The 19,307-nt window shown below is 45.8% G+C and overlaps 1 protein-coding gene across 1 annotated transcript in view; it reads left to right on the forward strand.

Annotated features, from left to right (window-relative positions):
- The first annotated feature begins 1,685 nt into the window (after positions 1-1,685).
- The window catches only part of PTPRT (protein tyrosine phosphatase receptor type T), a 435,197-nt gene continuing 417,575 nt past the window's right edge, over positions 1,686-19,307 (forward strand). The window contains exon 1 of the mRNA XM_053992839.1: positions 1,686-1,794. Within this exon, the coding sequence (XP_053848814.1) occupies positions 1,725-1,794 (70 nt within the window). The 5' untranslated portion in view covers positions 1,686-1,724. The remainder of the gene's footprint in view (positions 1,795-19,307) is intronic.

Consider the following 19,307-nt stretch of genomic DNA (forward strand, 5'->3'; position numbering starts at 1 on the left):
AGCTTGAAGCTTTGGGACAGTGGAAGGTGTCCCTGCCTGTGGCAGGGGTGGCACTGGATGATCTGTAAGGTCCTTCCAACCCAAACCTTTCTCTGTTGAGATACAGGGTCCTCTCAAGCTCATTTCTGGCTGAGGCTGTGAACTGAAGGGAAGTATTTGCTGCAAACTGATGCTGCCTCTGTTGGCTCCCAGGGTGGTGCTCTTGCACTCAAGGACTGCAATGTGCAGTTCTTCAGTGGTTACTCCAGAACCATACAGTAGTTCAGGTTGGAAATGACCTTTTAAGAACGTTGACCCAGCAGTGCCAAGCCCACCACCAACCCATGCCCCAAATGCCACACCCACGTGCCTTTTAAATCTCCCCAAGGCAACCTTTTCCAGTGCTTGACCACTCTTCCAGTGAAGAAATTTCTGATTATCCCAGCAGGCTGAGTCCTGAGGTCATCCCGGCCCCTAAGAAACTTCCATACCCCGGTAATTAGAAGTCTCCGGCGCTTTCGTAGTATTTAAAGTGAAACGCCAACCGGTTGCTTTAAAACCCACATCGGCGCGTTTGCATCGTGGCTTTCTCCTGCCGCGCTTTGGGGAAGGAGCGCTGGCCGCGCCCGGGGCAGCCCGGGAGCGCCCGCAGCCGCCGCCGGTCCAACACCGCCCCCTGCGGGCCCGGCCGCGCCGGAGCCGCGGGCGAGGCCGGGGAGGAACAGGGGCAGCGGGGCCGGGGGGGAGCGGGGCCGGGCTGCAGCCGGCAGTGACAGCCCGCCCGCGCCGCTGCAATCGCCGCTGCGGGCTGGGCGACTGCCCAAAGCTGGCCGCACAGGTGCTCTGGCCGGGCGGTCACTGCTCTCCTTTTCCTGTGCGAATTCCACACTGATCCAGACTGATCTCATCCCTATTCGAGGCCTCGGGTTTCCTCCCCCACTTTGCATTTTGGGTCAAGAAGTTACCTGTAGACAGTAATTCTTGGAATTGTGCCCGGAATTGTCTCCCTGCCTGTGCCTAAGCCCTAGGAGTGCCCAGGGCGCGGTGTGGCTCGGTGTTCAGCAGTGAACTCCCGAAAGTAAAGTGAATCAGGATGGAAATTGCTGTTTGCAGCTGTAGGCGCCCGTGAGCTGCTGCTAGCAGCCGCCCCATCAAACGGCAGGGCTCGGGGGCCTACCTCCTCCTTGGCTCCAGCAGAGGGTCGCTCCCTCCATCCCATCCCATCCCATCCCCGCGCCGCTGCCGGCCCCAATCCCACCCCCAATCCCAGCCCTCCGTTAAACGCCAGCCCCTGCGCTGCCTCGCCATCCCCGCTGGAGCCAGGGCAGGAGCAGCAAACCTGGCTGCGCCGCGCGATGCTGTGCTCCAGCCGCTACCGCGGGGCGCTGTGCGTGCGCGCAGCCGGGCTTGAATAGGCACCGAGCGCCCCGAAACCTGCCCTCGCCGCCGGCCGCGGAGGCAGCCGCTCCCCCGGGGGAGGGGGCCGGGGGTGCCCCCGCCGCGGCGGGGCAGCGGGGCCGGCTCTGCGCGGGCGCGGCCGGCGCCGGGCTCGGGGGGCACCTCCCGCCCGCCCCCCGCCCGCCCCGCTGCGCTCCCCGCCCGCCGCCACTCCGGCGGCTCCGCCGAGCAGCACCGCGGCTCCGGCTGCCGGGGCCGCCGCCGCGCAGAGCCACCAATGCGGGGGATACCGGCGGGGAGACAGCGGCTCCGCGGCAGCGGGGAGGGCAGGTGAACTCCGGGGAAGGATGACCGGCGTCGCCGCGATCGTCTTTTTCCTGCAGCTCTTGCCCAGGGCGGACGGACAGGTCTTCCCAGGTGAGTGATGCCCGCCCGGCCGGTGCCCCGCTCTTGCATCCCCCGGGTACCCCGGCCGCGGGCGGCTCTCCCGGCAGCCCGAACTCTTCGCCTCGTCCGTGCCTCCAGCCCCGCGGCCTCGCAGGGAGCTCCCGGTGCCATCCGGGGAGCGGCAGGGGATGGAGGCGCCTCGGAAGGCGCTGGCCAGCGGCAGCGAGCAGCCTCGGTAGCCGCCGGTCGCGAAGGCGCCGGGGATGGGATGCGAGGGGCTCTGCCCGGCCGTGCGGGGCTCCGCGGGGTCCCGCCGGGACGGGGACAGCGCCGGGGTTGGGGGCCGGGGAGGCTCGCTCCTGCCAAAGTTGCGTGTGGCAAGAGGTGACAGCATCGCCTTTATTCTGGGATTCGCGATACGCGAGGCGTTTTTTGGTGGTAAAGAGCGTTTGCGAGCCCAAGGCAGGAGTTGGCTCCTGCGGGATGTGCAGCGCGGGCGGAGCCGCTGCCTTTCCCCTCCGGTCAGGGGAAGGGGTCTGGGCTTGCTCTGGGAAGTTTAGTGGCAGCTGTTTCACCACTTGCATGTCACAGCTCCAGGAACTTTCTCGGGGGGCTCAGGCGCTCGGATCGGCTCCTTCCCAATTGTCACTTTCTCTGTCGCTGATGTTTAGGAGTAATTTGCTCCCTGGCATGTGTACCGTAATAGTAGCCGGCTATTTTCCCACTCCTACGAGTTCCTTTAGGCATACTTTGAATTACTTGAAGATGACAGGTGCTTATAGAGCTGGCTTTCTCCTCCTGTGCTATTCTGTTGGTAATCCAAAGCTACATGGGTCTTGTTTTTCTCCTGGGTCTTACAATACGTTAATTTTCTTATTGCAGTTTGTGCTTATGCTAAAAGATAAGCAGTTACAGCTTTCTTCTCTCTTGACTCAGGAAAAAAAAAAAAAAGTGTTTTAAAACTACCTGTATATTTAGGACGAGTAACATTTCCCTGTGCTATGTCGCTTAACATAGGGATGTATCTCATTGCCTGCGACTTAGGCGTGCTGGAGGCACGAAACTAAGTTGAGTTCATCTCAAACACAAGAAGGTTTTTGTGACTCGAAGCAGCTCGGATGACTCTGTCTCGCTGTTTTAAAGCAGCAGCAGCGGCGTGTCGGAGATGCTGAGCGCCGTGCCCACCTTGCCCCGAGCCCTTGGGCGCAGGCTGGGCGCAGGGACGGGGCTGGCTGGGCAGGGCCGGGCAGACCCTCGCCCGAGGAGGTGCTGTCATCACCCCGGCTGCCTTTGGCACCACCGGGATCGTGTTTACATTGCTAGGCAACTGCACAGAGCTCAGATTTATTAGAGAGGCTGGGAAATCTAACCTAGTTAAATAACTGCTTCCTTGAGTAAGCAATATGTGGAGCTATTTATTTCCCCCCCCCCTTCTTTTCTCTCCCTTCCAACTGTTTTTGTGTTCTTGACACTTGTCATATCAATTGTGATTAGATCCTGGGCTTTTGATGAATCATTTAGCCAGATGCTTGGAAAGAAGAGTGTTCTGTGAAAATAGTGAAGTTTTAAGGGGGCAGAAGACACTTTGTATTTGAGGGAGATAATGTAATATGAGCTAAACGCGTGAAAATTTAACCTATTTCAATTATTTTTAGGAAAGCCATGAAATATTTTAATTATCAGTTCAGTGGAAATAGTAACTGTGAGGGGTTTTTTAAACATTAGTATCCCCTTCTCCCTCCTATTTAAGTATGTGTCTATCATCCAAATTTTAATAACTGCTTTCTGAACTGCTTGTAGTACTGAAATTACAATACATTTTTCTACGCTTAAAATAAAGATCTGCTGCAAAGTGTATCGGCCTGGACTGTGTCCTTGTAGCTGATTTTTTTTTTTTTTTTGAATGGCAAAAAGCAAAATTTTGCAGGGGCACTTTGTCCCTGAAAATTCCGTGAAGTTTGGAGTGGCCCCAGTTAATGCCATCGGTGTCTTTCTGCATCTTCCATCAGGTGGTGCTCTCTCCATAACTTTTAGGATGCAAATACCTCCCGTCTCCGATTATTTTTTAAAGACTACTGCGTTTATACAGCAGTCTTTTGTTAAACATCCCGAAAAATCACTGTGCACGTTGTTGGCTGGTTTTTTTTTTTAAAGTAAACTTATTTTCTTAAGTGATCGCTGGACTAGGAAATAGGAAAGGCACAAGTCAAGAGGAAATGTAGTCAGTTCCTACCCGATTTGCACAACTGCTGCTGCTTTGTATTATCCCCAAAGTAAAATTAGGAATACTACAAAGAGACAGCAGAATGCTCATGGTTTCTCCCTGGAATACGTCGTTTCATCCTGAGGGAGCTGGCTACCACTCATTTCTTCATGTAATTTCTCAATCACTCTATTTATAACTCTTCTCCCCAGCAATTATTTCCCCTTCCCTGCAGTCTCTGCATTTATTTGTAACTCAGCATATGCTTTTCGAGGTTCTAAACTTTCTATCAGCTCTAGGGTCAGCTGCTAATTTAAATGCTTTACTTTTCCGTGCCCGACACAGAAGTAGCACCAGGTAATGATAGCGGTACCCTGTTCTTTCAGGATTTTGGAACTGGACGAGCATTACTTACTGGGAAGTTCTTCTCCTGAAAGTCCGTGTGCGGTTTTTCTCCCACCAGAACATGTGGGGTATTCCTGCAGTTGCCGCACACTTTGCTATTGTCTGTTTTGTGAGGATTTTTAGCACAACAGGGGGATAAATAGAGATATTAAAGTCATTTGCAGCTGTGAAAAAGCATCCGGGGGGCGGGGGGGGAAGTAAGGTAGAGGGTTTACATGGGGGCTGTTGACCTGAACATCAGGTTATTTAACACTTGTTTTTCTTCTGATGGCAGTGCTTAATTTAATTTCCCCCTGTCCTGCTCCTTGTTTTTCTGGCAGAGCTGGAACGCTCCCAAAGGCTGCTGCCACATCGCAAAGTTGCGGCAGCTGAGAGTTCATTACACGGGGCTGGTCCAGCGAGGAGGGAAGATGAAAAGAGAGCAAACTGCAAGGAAATTTTTGGGGGAAGCCTTAATTTAGTAGGAGTTAATTTGCTCAGGTTTTGCTGTCAGTAAATTGGCGATGAAAAACGGGCCTTTCTGAGCGAGCTGCTCTGTGTGGCAGTTGTTAACAATGCAGCCATTTAACTCAATAATCACTTTTCTCTCCCTCTGGGGAGCTGTTAGTACCACAATTCCACTTTATTTTTATTCCCGCCTGGCTCGATTTGTTTTCTAATACATAAACAATTAATCCTAAGAAGGTGGTGTTGTGAAACTGCCTCTTTCGACAGCGGCAACGAAAGGGCACTGTGTGTATAAAGGCGTTTGTGAATCTCTGAGGAATAATCCTTCTCTTTTACAAATGCAGAGCCCTTTTTAACCATCCACCCTCCTGCAAGTCCCTGAGCTCTGCTTCTCTTGTTTAATTGTACTTTTAAAGTCTGTTACGCTCTGCGTGCAGGCCCACGTGCTCTAGTTTTCATTAATATTGTGGGAATGATTTGGGGCACTTACTGTAGAATATTAAAGTATATATTTTTTTCAGAAGGCACCATTATCTGTTGCCATGGAAACCCGAATAGTAGTAAAGATGTAGGTCTGAGGCTTTGAACCTCAAAAGCCATGGACAAGGGTTGTTTCTTATAGGAACAATTACTTTTGTACATGAAATCCAGTTAAGTGGAGAGAAGAAAGAGAAATAAATTGATCTGTTCAGCATTGCTCTGACAATCCTCTTGAATAACATTCAGCACAGAAGGATCAGTGTCTCTGATTCTCTGTGTGTGTGTGGTGCGGGTTTTTTAAAGCTCATTATTTATCATAATAGTTGTTTTATGCCTCTGGTAATTTTCATTGTGATTTTATAAGTGAGGTGCACGAATGTGTATTGGCAGGTATTGTTCTTCGCTTGAATGGGAAGCAGTGAATGTACAACGGAGAGGTGTGCATTAGAACTTAAATATTTTGGCAATGGGCAAATTTGAGACTGATTTACCGTGGCCCTAATTAAGAAAAAGAATAAAAATAGCAGATGTTGTCTGAAATCCACCTACCAAAATCTGATTGTATGCATGGGTTTGCTCACTGATGAGAGTGGTAATACTTCTGCTTTCCCACAGAAATCCTGCAGCCTGGTTGACATCCCCACAAACCCTGACGGTGTTTGGGTGACGAGCAGCAGCATGAGTGTGTGCATTGCTATATAAAGCCCTCTGTCTTTCTAGAGAGACATTCCTTAATTTTTTATGGAAACTGCTGCAGTCTGTTTCCTCGGTGTCTTGTAAGGCACAGATTAAATATGTAACTGAGCTTCCAAAATATGCTCATAGGAACATGCATAGATGAGACTTTCCTTACGTGTATTTGAAGTAGCAGCAGCATGCAGGGGTCACCTGCTGCTGTGAACAAGTTGTAGTCCAGGTCTCCATCTGTGAAGCAGGAAACCTTCTGTGTCTCCCATTGCCTCAGTAGCAGAGGGCTCCACTCCCCTGAGGAAGGGCTCGTGGGTTGCCATTCCTTGGCTCTGTGTTCATATTCTTGAGAAGAAGATGGTATATGGCTCTTCTGGTACTTCTGGAACGTTTTATGGAGCAGCATTACTTGGCTCATTTAAGCCAATGTATTTGGCCTGGAGTGACTTTTTTTATACCACTCACAGTTCCTAGTTTTCTTATTTCTTTTCTTTAGCTGGTGCTCTCTCCTGTTTGTGCTGGATGGTACTACTTGCATGAACCTTCATTTAGATGGTCTCTGCTTTTTTTTTGAGACATCCTTACCTACCTCTTACCCTGCCACCTTCCTGGCCTGGTGCTGTCCCTGACTTTTGAATGCCATTCCAGGCAAAGCCAGAGAAAAAGAGCAGGCACACAGTGGTGGTGGATGTTGCTGATGGCATCAGTGAGGACTTCTTGCAGCCTGGTCCTATCTTTCTGTGCATTTGTCATTACATAACAAAAAAATAGTTCATTATTGTGAGCACTAAAGATCATACATCTTTATGGTAAAGGAGACAATTACTGTGTCTTAATCAGACTATGCATCATTTAATCAGTCCTGCTTGTTTTTTAATAGCCAATAAATACATCCCATCTATCACTGCAGTTCAGAGATGTCAAATGCTTTGTAAACTGCATGACAGGACATTGCATGTTCCAGAGGAAAATGCTGATAAGAAAGAAATTTCAGCTAAAGAAAACAAGGACCTCTGGAGAAAGAAGGCTGTTACGGTGTTGTTTGATGCCCCAGTTAAAGATGATGTAATTCTGGGAAGTCCTGGTAAAACAGGACAAGAAACCCCAGGAAGAAAGAACCTACTTAGTGCTTGCTCTCCTCTGGTTTTCTTGTTTTCTTTTAAGTAGTGCTTGTAAATCAATCCAAGGCCAGTTGCTTGATTTCTTTCCTCCAGCTGGATCCCCCTGGGACTGCAGCCTTGGGAATTCAAACCGACTTGGTGAATTCTGCTGCTGTTTGAAGTGGTGTTGCTCATGTAGTTGAAAAATGATTGAGCTGCTTATGAATTTTGGGAGGATGGGACCTGGCTCTTGTTCCTTGATATTTTTGAGTTCATCTCTCAGGAAGGCTGTGGGGTTTGACAGCTGATGATGTTGTGTGGGCACAGATCAGTGCTGCAGCCTGAGCAACCTCCGGTTATGCAAAGCTCTTTGTTCAGCCATGCTGCTGCCTTTGTGCTGGAAGTGCTCAAAGTGTCCCATATCTCGTGTTTTCTTAGCTGAAACGGCTTCAGATCTGGCTTTACAGAGGAAACAGAGTTTATCACTTTTTTTCCACATATATCCTTGTCAATCTCAGCTTCGTTCCTGGTAGTGACTGTGTTGAATCACTGGGAAGCAGCTCCTGGCTGTGAATTCAGCTGTAGAGTGAAGGAGGGCTGCTCCACTCTTCTCCTCTGCAATGCTGTGAAGAACAACAAAATCAAGAGTATTGCCACTTCAGCCAGAGTTTATCCCTTTTTTTTTTGAGAATCAATCCTTCCCTCTTTAAATTTGAAAAAAGTATCATTACCTGTGTGAGCAGAAGTAGGGCTTCAGGCTGTGCTGAGGATATTATTGGAATATTGTGCTTCTGACTCCAGCACTGCTGAATTTGTTGCTGCTACCTTAATCTGAACATATGTGAATCTTCCTCCCCTTAGTACTGACTCAAAAGTCAGCCCTCAGTAGCAGTGGGGAGAAAAGAAATCCTAAATAGGCAAATAAACCAACTTTGTGAAGTGAGCTTTCAGGATATTTTTTTTTATTGGCTAAGTGTGGAGAAGGGGGTGGTAATGGTGCCACGTGGTTTTGTTTATTTGAGAAGATAACGATGATTTGTAGGAGTGAAAAGCCTGTCTGATTGTGACCAACTAGTAGAAGTAGGGCACAAAGCAGGGGAGGAAGAAGGGAATTAAAGCAATCTGCTCTATAATGGGCCTTTCTTCCTTTAGAAATGTTTAGTGGAAGTGCGGCAGCATTTGCTGGATAAGCAGAAGAGCACTTCTGTCAGCAAGAGGGGAAGCTGCTGAGCTTGATGGTTCATTTCTCCAGAAAAGGGATTTGCTGTCAACGTGTACCCACTTAGGTGCAGGCAGCCCAAATCTCATTCTGCATTCCTAGGTGGGAATTCAGTGCTCTAATGGGAACAGTTGTTGCTGAAAGTCTGAAGTGCACTGTATTTCTACCACAGTCAGTCATTTCTCAGGGAAATATTTTGTGTTTTGATGTTTCTGCAGAGGTGTGTGGCTGAGAGGTAGATTTAAAAAGCCCCAACTAGCTAAGGCAAGAGGCTGTCTGTGGAACTCTGCCACTGCTTTTGGCTGATACCAAAAATTTTTACTGATTTGTTCTTAGTTCTTAAGAAAAGCACCAAGAGAAACAATAATGAGCTATTTCTGGCGTTTTCCATTCACATCCACCTGTTTAAAAGAGGTAAATCTCTAGAAAGCCTGTTCTGTGCTTTCACTGGTCTTTAGCTTGGGTGTGTTTTTCAAGTGGCTGAGCAGAAGCGCTTCTCATTGTTACCTTCTCCTCCCGAGTCGAGAGGCAATTGCCATTTTTGCAATGGTACCAACTCCTCTCCTAATGAGCCTCTTTAATAGAAGCTCCCTTTCCCCTCTTAATTGTTTATTAAACCTGAAGGGATGGCTTTGTTGTGTAGTAACTTTGGAATACTTGAAGAGCCAACTGCTAAATGCTTTAGAGGCACAAATTACTGGGTTTTTTTGACACCCTGAAGAACACTTTCTACGCAGTTGTATAAGGGAGAAACAGAAACAGCAGCAGAGATGTGAGCAGTGCCACAGTCAAGCAAGAAGGGTGGCAGCTGGCAGGATCCTGGTGTTTGGTGGCGTTAGTGAAGGAGTTTTTGTGAGGGTTAGTGAAGGAGAGTGTGATGGGAAGGAGAATATGGTAAACTTACAGCAGGAGGAAGAGAGCAGGTATGAAGAGAAACAGGAAAGGGGACTTGGCCAGAACAGAAACAGTGAGGAAGCACACATAGAATAAAACTCTGAAGTGGGCTGCAGGATGCTCTCAGGCTGGGAGGGTGACTGGCACTGGTAGAATCTCCCTTTCTTTAAGCTAAATGTCCACCAGAGTCATTGTGAGATAGTTCATGGCTGCAAATTTTGCTCCGTAGCCTGAAACGTGGGATACAGCACCTAGTTCTTGTCTTTAATTTCAGTGATTGAGCATCTCCCTTCACAAACCAAACTGATGTGAATATTTTGATTTTACCTGCAGCCCATCCTATGTTTGTTTAGAAAAGTGTATATTTATCTGTTATATTTGCCAGTTGCTAATGTTTTAAGAGCCTTAACCATGCCAGCAGCAGCTCTCCCTGTTGTTCCTCCAGCTCAGCTGGTATTTCATAGCTCTGCTCGTGTGTTCACACGACAGTTGCACACTGTTTATTTCAGTAATGGGAAGGAATAAGCATGTGAGAGGAAAAGCCTGTTATATTTACACTCTGCAGAACACCATTACAGTGGCTGATCAGGATATTTTGGGTACCTCAGGGCATCGCTGGGCCTGGGTCAGAGCCTGTGCCAGACAGCCCAGCTGTGCCTCAATTTGTGCAGCAGCCAACCCTAATTAAACATCCAGGAGCCATCACCCACCTAAAACCAGTCGCTCATCTTTGCTCCTTCCCCTCAGAGATCTGGTTTTGAGCCTTTCACTTGAGGCAGAATTTTTGTGTTGCACTGCTGGCTCTGGCTGCACAGGGAGCAATCAGCTGATGGATTTGACTTTCAGATGGGTGGCTCCCAGCTCCCTGGTCTGGCTGTGCCAGCACTGACTCATTCCCTCTCTGGAAGGTGCCCTGGGGCCGCTGCTGCTCTCCTGCCTGGCAAGGCAGGTACAGAGAGCGAGGCTGGGAGGCTGCCAGCATCCCCCTGATTCCAGGGCACTCCTGTGCACAAACACGTGCATTTGGTACTTGCCAGGGATGCTGCATTGCACCCACTATTTCATTTTGGGGAGTGGGAATTTATTTATTTGTGTAAATTAAATCTAGACCCACATGGAGTTTCCCCTAAATATGATCTGAATAATTATTTCGCTGAAAAAAAATCTGCTCTAAACCAGGTGCTTCCCTGCAGTTCTTGAGTTTCAAAAATTCCATCAGGGAGGATGAATCCATGTGATCTAGTAAAAAATAATAGTTAAAGAAAAAAAAAATCTTGTTTTAAAAGGGATTTTTGCTATGCAAATATTGGTCAAAACATTTCCCCAGCTTCCTGAATAAATTTTTTGTTGGCGATAGGGTTTCCTACACAAACAGTAAATATTTTTATGATTAAAACATGGGAGATGGTGTATGTACTAACAGCTATCAGCACGTGGTAGGAATGATCAGAGAAGTGGAAAGCTTGGAAATAAACACAGTGTCTCTGTTGGCACAGGGATAACCCTGGAGACTGCCAAGGCCAGAGCCTGCAAAAATAAGAAAGTATAATTAATTGTCCTTAAATGAACCTACCAAGCAAAAATAACCCTTTTAATGTAAACACTCATCTTTGCATCTTTTATAATAAAGCTTTTCCATGTGCCAAAGATTTTCATGTTCTATAATATGTTTGTTAAGATTTCTGTGCATATTTCTTGTAGAAAAAATAATTATCATAAGGAGTACAGCTGCACTGGACATCTGCTTTACCCTTGCACTTTGATTTTCTAGTAATAATACAAAACCATCTCTGATAATGGCTGGGAAGTAATCTTTTGGAATGTTACTTGCTGGTTTCTGAAGGTCACTTGGCAGTTGTCTATCTTGAGTCATTCCTGGGTTTTGGTGTGATTTTTTTGGTGTGAGTTTTTTTGATGGTGTGGGTTTTTTTTTTTTGTTTGGGTTTTTTAAAGGTTTTGCTTCCATGCTGATGAGCAGCTGCTGCTATCAGACTGCTCAATAAATGAGCGTTTCAGTGAAAGAAATATTAAATTTTCCTTGTGTCCTTTAGTGTAACTCCCAGTGGTCGCTGACTTCAGGGTGACTTGCAGGTGTTTAAAACATGAAACAGCAGCAGCATTAACAATACATAAACCCCAAACTTTTATCATCCTGCTTGCCAAGTGTAATTCATGCTAGAATTGCTGGAGAAAATACAGGAGAGTGTTTGGATTATCCACTTTGGATTACCCACGGAGTTCTTCCTCCTAGGGGATGGCAGAAGGATCACTCATCACATTCAGACTTCAGATGCAATTTTCATTACAGTTGAGAACATTTAGAAGTAGTTCCTTTATAAGTTTTTGCTTAGTGATGGTAAACTTGCAAATTTTCAGTTCTTAAAAAAATGTCGGAGTTGAGCGTCACAAGCAGAAATTTTAACAGAAATCCTGAGTAGTATTGCAATGTAAATCCAGAGTGAAGGTGTATACAAAGTGATTTTTGAATGGAGGAAAGAAGTCTGGAGGTGATTAATGCTGAGATTTTTGAGAGGACTGACTGGCAATTGATGGCATATTTGCATCAAACTGAATGTGGCTTTGAAAAGCAGCAAGTGCACTAAGGGCAGAATATGCCACCTGCTGTGTTTGTATTTTAAAAAGTATATGTCAGGATGCTTTTTCTGCCTGGAATATTCCCCCCTGAGCATCCTTGTATTTCCAGGAGTGACAAATTAACATATTGAGAGTACACACAAGTGACAGCAATTTCTCCTCTTTTGAACAAAGATTTACAGTATCTAAATCCATTTAATTTCTGGATCTCTAACTGAGAACGGAGCTGTGAAGGGGAGAGTACCTCAGAGGGAAGGAAAGGGAATAAGGGAGAAATATTTAATGTACAATGGAAGGAACAGAATGAGATAAAAACAAGCAAATAATTATTTTGGGCATTATGAAAATCTTACTGTAGATCCATGAGGCTGTGGAATTGTGTCCCAGAGGAAATGGTGGAAACTCTGTTGTCTGAGTCACTTTAATTTAGACAGGACAAAAAACTGAATAATCCACTGCAGGCTTTTTTTCCTTTAAAACTTCTGACTTTATTATAATGCTGTTGAAGAGGGAACAGAAGGGGAGGTAGAGTGAGGGGAAAAAAAAAGTGTGATGATGCTGTATTTAGTATAAGTGATAACACATACTAATGCTTCTCTGCTGTTTCTTAATTAATCTGATTATCTGTTAAATATCAACAGCATCATGGTGAAGGCAAGATGATATCATCTGCCCCCCCAAACCTCCCTCACCCCTAAATCTGCATTTAGACCTTATCTAATCTGGGGGCAGATAGTGAGTGTGGGGGATTAAAAAGCCCAACCAACAGAGCAGACCACAAACAAACAAACCCCACAAAAAATCTCAGCTAAAACCCCCAAGCAAACAGAAAACCAGCCCAAACAAAACAACAAAACCCCAATTAGAAGTGCAAGATATGATTTGTAGGTGCTAAAGAAGCACATAATGTACCAGTCAGAGAGAGGAGGAGTGTTAAGCATGTGATGCCTTATTTCTGTATCAGAATTCCTGAGTGCTCGTGGGTGAGTTTTGGAGAGCTGTGACAGGGGAGCATCAGTCCTGGGGGGGCTGAGGTGGGGCCCCAAAAAGGGCTTTAGATGTCACATCCCACCTGCACTCAGTGCTGCTGTGTGAGGGGTCCATGCAGGACCCTGAGCACCCTAAAAATCCCTGAGCTGCAAATGGGGAACATCACATTATATTAACGTGGCTTAATCCTTCATCTGTGAGTGCCTGAAAGGACAGGGTTGAACACAGGGCTCTGAGGTGGGGTGGTGAGTCTGTCTGAATGCTGGTGAAGGCCCAGAAATTCTATAGCTGTTCAGAAACCTGAGAGGAAATTAATAATTCTCTCTGTGGAGCTCAGTTTGCATAGTGTGCAGTAAATAATGCATGGGCCCACGGAGCTAGAATAAAACAAAATATTGAGTAGCTGCCCCTCCAGTCAGGGCCATCCATCTTTTGCATAAACAACTAAAGGTCCCCTGGCAGAAGTGTGTGGTCAGGTGATTTTTTTCAGTCAAACCTGCAAGAGGATTGGCACAAGGTTTTGTGGATAACCTTCTACTACTGCCACTAATACCCTTGGGAAAGCTTGATTATTTATTGATGTTAATATTTGTCTTTTCTTAGTGTGCCTTTGTGGCAGGGAAGCCCATCACCTGAGTGGTCAGGAATTTGTGGGCTTCTCTTTTTGGGTGCATGAATGCACAGGGTGGGGTTTGCTGCTCTGTGTGCAACTCTGCAACACCCTCATCTTTTTTTATATCACCCCAGAATTGATAAGGCAGGGATATGAACAGAATTTTGGGGATTTGGGCAGAGTAAAGTGCTTTTCTAGTCTAAACAGTTTATGCTGTGAGAAGTTGATGACAAGCCATGGAAATTTAAGGGAAGTGTGTTGGAATTAATAGATTTGCTTTTTGCTGTCACAGAGTTAAATTCCACTGGCACCTAATTCATGCAGGAAGGCAAAGCTGTCACTTCTCAGGCTCTGTGTCAGGATGGTGACTTAGTTAATTGTTCAGAACTAGATAGCACTGGAAATTTTTCTTTTATGAGAATTCAGGACAAAATGGGAGCCTGGAAACTTAACCTGTATTTTATTGGGAGTACATGTCCATAGAGCTGTGCAGGCAGCTCCTCTGTGAGGTGATCATAAAGGGCTGCCAGGAATTTTATTGTGGTTTAGACATGCAAGGAAGCAGTTGGACTGCAATGAATTGGGATTTGAGCCTTTATGGGTTTGTTAACATTTGTATTTGCTACATGGTGCACTTGTACTTTGTGTTTGAACCAAAATCAGCATCATGTACACAATTAAGGTCATCCTGTGCTTCACTGAAATAGTAGAAAGCTGGGTGGGGAAACCAGTGCTGTTGCAATTAAATGGAATCATTTGAATCCCATTAAAGAAAAAAAAAGGAGGAGAGAAAACACTGTTATTTATCAGTCAGCTTGAGGGAATTAATGTCTTCTGAAAATTAGCTTCAGTCCTATTTTTTTGCTATTGTTCTCAGCGTTGGTATTACTGTAGAGTTAAAGAGAACAAATTATAATGAGCTTTTTCAAAACTTTCCTTTTTCTTTATGCCCCTAGGCTTCCAATCCATTTTCCTTACTCTTGCTCTCTCCTTTTGCAAGGCATTTAGTGGCTGTTCATTCCTGCTGTGTTCCTGCAAGGCCCATCCATGTTAAATGATGTTCTAGGAATTTATAGTGGCACAGCAGCAGGTGTTTGTCTGTGCTCATAGTATGTGCCCAGTAAATCTGCAGATCTGTTCCTGTTGAGGCTGTCAGGGTGACTGGAGTTATTTAGGAAACCTCTAGATTTTCCACTGTGACAAATCTGTTAGGAGAAGTAAAAAGGTAAAAGATATCAGTGGTTAAAAATGTTTTAGCAGATTTTTCTTAGTCTTTGGTCTTGAGTTTGACTTTCACACGTTTCTTGGATGGAGGGAAGAGAGAAGGTGGTTCATGCCAAGCTGCTGGTGCAAGGAGGGAAGCCCTGCTGGAGGGGATCCTCCCGTGCTGCTGGGCTGCCAGCAGCTCATGGGCTTTGCTTTTCTCCTCCTTGGGCTCATCCCACCCAGCCACGAGTGCTTCACCTCACACCTGCCAGAGGCTGCTGCCTGTGGAGAGTTCTGTTGAGAATGAACACCAAGGATCTTGAAATCTCTGAAAAATCCAGCAGGACCAGGGCAGGGATTGTCCCCTGTGCTGGGCACTGGTGAGACCCCACCTCGAATCCTGGGGCCTGGTGACAAAGACCTGGAGGGGTTGGAGAGTGTCCAGGGAAGGGTCTGGAGCCCCAGGAGAGGCTGAGGGAGCTGGGAAGGGGCTCAGCCTGGAGAAAAGGAGGCTCAGGGGGGACCTTGTGGCTCTGCACAGCTCCTGACAGGAGGGGACAGCCAGGGGGGTCAGGCTGTGCTCCAGGGAACAGGGACAGGAGGAAAGGGAACAGCCTCAGGCTGGGCCAGGGGAGGTCTAGATTGGATATTAAGGAAAATTTCTTCATGGACAGGGTTGTCAAACACTGGCAGAACTGCTGGGGGCAGTGGTGGAGTCTCCATCCCTGGGGGAAATTAAAAGGTGTGTGGATGTGGCATTTGGGGACGTGGTTTAGAGGTGGCTTGGTCAGTGCTGGGTTAACAGTCTAACTCAATGATTTTAGAGGTATTTTCCAGCCTAAACAATTCCATGATTCAGTGCTGTGGGAGAAGCTTGTGGCAAGTTGCAAACATTTGAGAGAAGCATGGTGGGATTAAGAAGTTTGCTTTTTGCAAAATTGCAATTTTCTCTTTGTCATGGAGAGAGATTCTACTGGCATGGAATTCATGCAGGGGGACAGGGCTGCCACTTCTTAGCCTGTCTGTCAGAACAGGAACTTAGCTAATTGTTCAGAAATAGATGGAACTTGGAATTTCTCTTTTATGGGAACTCAGTACAAAATAAAAGCCTGGAAACTTAAACTGCAGTTTACTGGTAGTACATGTCCTTAGGACACAGTAATAAAATAGTACAAAGTAATGGAAGCAGGAATTGCATCTCCAAGCGAAATATTTATGTATGAATTGGCCTTGGCTCTTTCTACTCCCTTCCTTGCCCTTTAATATTTTAAAGAGGAAGTAAATACCAATGAAAAATTATTTGTTGTATTGAATAATGTTCCCCTGGATACCTCTCATCAGATGATAACTTTGATTCCAAAGATATTAGGGAGGAGGAAAATGTTTATGTTGCTGTTTTATAGCAAGGCAAATTGAGTACAAGAACATTATCTGTAATATATGAGTAATTGCACAAGGAAATGATTTAAAGAAAATGTATTTAAAGATGAACATGAATCAAAGTTCCCCTCCCCCAGTCCCTTATGATACTTCACTGTTAATTAATTCTTTCAGACTTAAGGATATCACAGCACTCTGTCTGCTCCTGGTTTACCAGGAAAATCAAAGTACTCTGACTCACCACTCCTCTATTTGGTAACCTCACAGGTGGGAATGAAATCTTGCCTTTTTTAGCTAACTTCAGCTTTCCTTTGGGACAAAGCAGCCCATTGAATGTTGCACTGAAACCATGCAGTCTGTGAGGGCTGGGCTCCCTTCACAGCACTCTTCATTCTCGCAGGAATTCCTGCACGGGGGCGTGCTCCACCAGGCAGCAGGTGGATCTTTGGTACTGTGCTTCGAACAGGGATTTGGAGGCTCAGGTTCCCTGTTCCCAACTCTGTCCCCATCTTGTTTGATAGCCTTGAGCAAGTGAATTTTGTCCATGTCTCACAGAAGTCTCTTGTAAGGAACATCCTTGTTTCCTTTCTATCTCTCAGGAGTTTGGGGGTGCTTAAGGAACACCGGTGAATTATTTGAAGATCTCCTGATGAAAGGTGCCACAGGGGTGTGTGTTTACAGATTGGCACCTATTTCCCAGTAGTATCAAATGATAACTTCTCAAGAAGGTTTGTTTAGATCTTGGCTGTCATCCATGAACATGTGTTCAATAAAATCAGTGGAGCTACTTCTTCACCTTCCAAAAACCTCAGGAACACTAAGTGGTGCAATCTCTTCCTTGGAGGAAGAAATCAAAGAATCATGGAATGGTTTGGGTTGCAAGGGACCTTAAAGACCTCATTCCACGCCCTGCCATAGGCAGGGACACCTTCCACTGTCCCAGGGTGCTCCAAGCCCTGTCCAGCCTGGCCTTGGAAACTTCCAGGGATCCAGGGGCAGTCACAGCTGCTCTGGGCATCTCCTTTATTCCTTCCCATGGACATGGATAATGCACAGGAACCTTCCTGAGGCTGAGCTTTCCCAGCTCTCCTTGTGTGTCAGGTGCTCCCATCCCTCCATTACTGTTGCTTTCTGCTGGATTGGCACCAGGACATCATGTAATAATTGTGTCTGTGTGTCTGTTTTAATCCTCTCTGCACAGATAAACCCTAATGCAAAACCTCTTTCTACTGTCACATTTTTCTCTCTGTATATTTTACACACATATGTATATTTTAGGATTTATTTGGAGGTAGCTGATGCACAGAGTAGGATTTCCCAGGTGATTCTTGCTTGATTAAATTTCAGTGTGTGCTTGCTCAAATATTTGGCTTTTCTGAATAAATTGGTGTATTATGTTCATCCTGATTTGCTGTCTCAGTGCTGTCCACTTGGTACAGAAAGCTAATAATCAGAGTGTCAGTAGCTGTTATATTTTCATTTAAGGGAAAACATACTAATTCTTTCTTGAGACAATATACAGGAGGAGAGATTTATTTTTTGTGTCACACTTACTTGTCTATAATTTTTTTTTGCTAGAAGCGGAGTTGTTCTGAGTTGGTTTTCTTTCTTTTTTTTTTTTTTTTAAGAGCATCTTGAACAATTTATTTGTTCTTTTGGAGAGCTGAAAATGCTTCTAATACTTGGCCTCATTAAAGTGTAGATATCCCTGCTGTCCTTGTAGCTTGGACACTAGGACTAAACCTAGCTTAGAAGCAAGCTTAAAGTGTGTTTTAACTTTGTAAATCATAAAAAAGCCCAGTCAGTTTTGTCTCCTGTGGTGTGTTGGGGCTGTTTGTGGTTTAACTCACTGAACACATTTATAGGGAGTGGTGCTACCAAGTGTAGTGCTGCATATTTGACACCTCCAAAATCCCTTTTCTGCCAGCACTCTCTTTGAGACTTATTTTTGCATTTGATCATGTCTTAATATAGCAGAGCAGTCTTTGTAGGAGAAAGAGGGTTGTTTTTTTTTTTCCATTGATGGAGCTGAAGTAGAGAGAGCTCTCAGTGGGGACAGACTCCTGCTGTGCTGTGGGTAAGGGCTGTGTGCCCAAACCATCCTGGTTAGTCTGGGTTTGCTCCTGTGGCTCCACTGGCACCTCTAGTTCCCATTACAGGTTTGACAGGGCTGCTGTCTGTCTGCTTGGAGCAGTCTTGTTAAATTTAATGATTTTTGAAATCTTCCCCTGCCTGCCTGTGGTAGTGTGTGAAATGCAAGCACTGCAAGTATTCCTGGAAGCAGGTTGAAGAGCATTTTAAATGTGTGCATTAAACAGGGCAAGAGAGAGCTCCTGTGCTCTGAACCCCCCTGCTCTGGTGAGGAAAGATGTGGGCATTTTTCTGGACTTGTACACATCCATGAGCTCAGCAGCATGGTTGGTGTAGTTCTCATCTTGCCTGAGTCTGAAGGAACTCCTAAATAGTTTTTAACAGATGAAAAGGATGGTTTAGGATGAAACTTCGCTGTCTGAACTGATTGCTGGGGCTGTGAAAGGCTCCTGTGGCTGCAGAGAGCCTTTGGTTCAGGTTGGAGGGCTCCCAGGCAACCAGGGTCAGCCTCAGTCCTGTGTGTAGCTGTGCAAGTGGGGGTACAAATAGATCGGGGATCTATTTTTTTTCAGTCATTTACCTCTATTAGTGTTAGCTCATTTACCTCCAGCTCAGCAGCATTGGCAAGACAGGAAGAAAATGTGTCAGTTTTCATTGTATTCCTGCAGCATTACTTACTTTTTGGGGGAAACGTTAAAGTTTTATATTACACAATGTAGGAATTGAAATGAAGTATTTTACTGATGAGTGAAATCAGAGTCAATACTCCAACACTTGTTGAGAAGCAATCTTTAGCAGAAAGCATGGAAACTCTGCTTCAGCTCAGAACATAACATTACTTTGGGATGAACAATTAAAATCTATTGATTTTTAACTTGGAGGTATTAAAGTAAGGAAGTTTAGTGTCAGCTGCTAAATTGCTTTCTTTTAGCACTGTTTCCTCATCCAGATAAAGCCTTGCATGTAGAGCTGGCTGCCTTTTTCCTTTCCCCTGGCATCTTCCTCCAAATCTCTTTGCACATCTGTGCTGAGCAGTGGATAAGCACAGGCTGAAAATTGTCAGAATTACCAATGTGTGCAGAAATATTTCTGAATTGGGTTGTAAAAGAAGTGCTTTTGTGAAACCTCTGCTGGCTTTGGGAGCCAGATGAACTTTGGCAGGAGGTTTTGTCGGGTTTCCCTGCTCCATGTGTGTCCCATCCCTGCCCTGTGCTTTTTGTACTGGGGGAAAAA

This window comes from Vidua macroura, chromosome 17 (assembly GCF_024509145.1).
Source record: "Vidua macroura isolate BioBank_ID:100142 chromosome 17, ASM2450914v1, whole genome shotgun sequence".
Taxonomy (NCBI): Eukaryota; Metazoa; Chordata; class Aves; order Passeriformes; family Viduidae; genus Vidua; species Vidua macroura.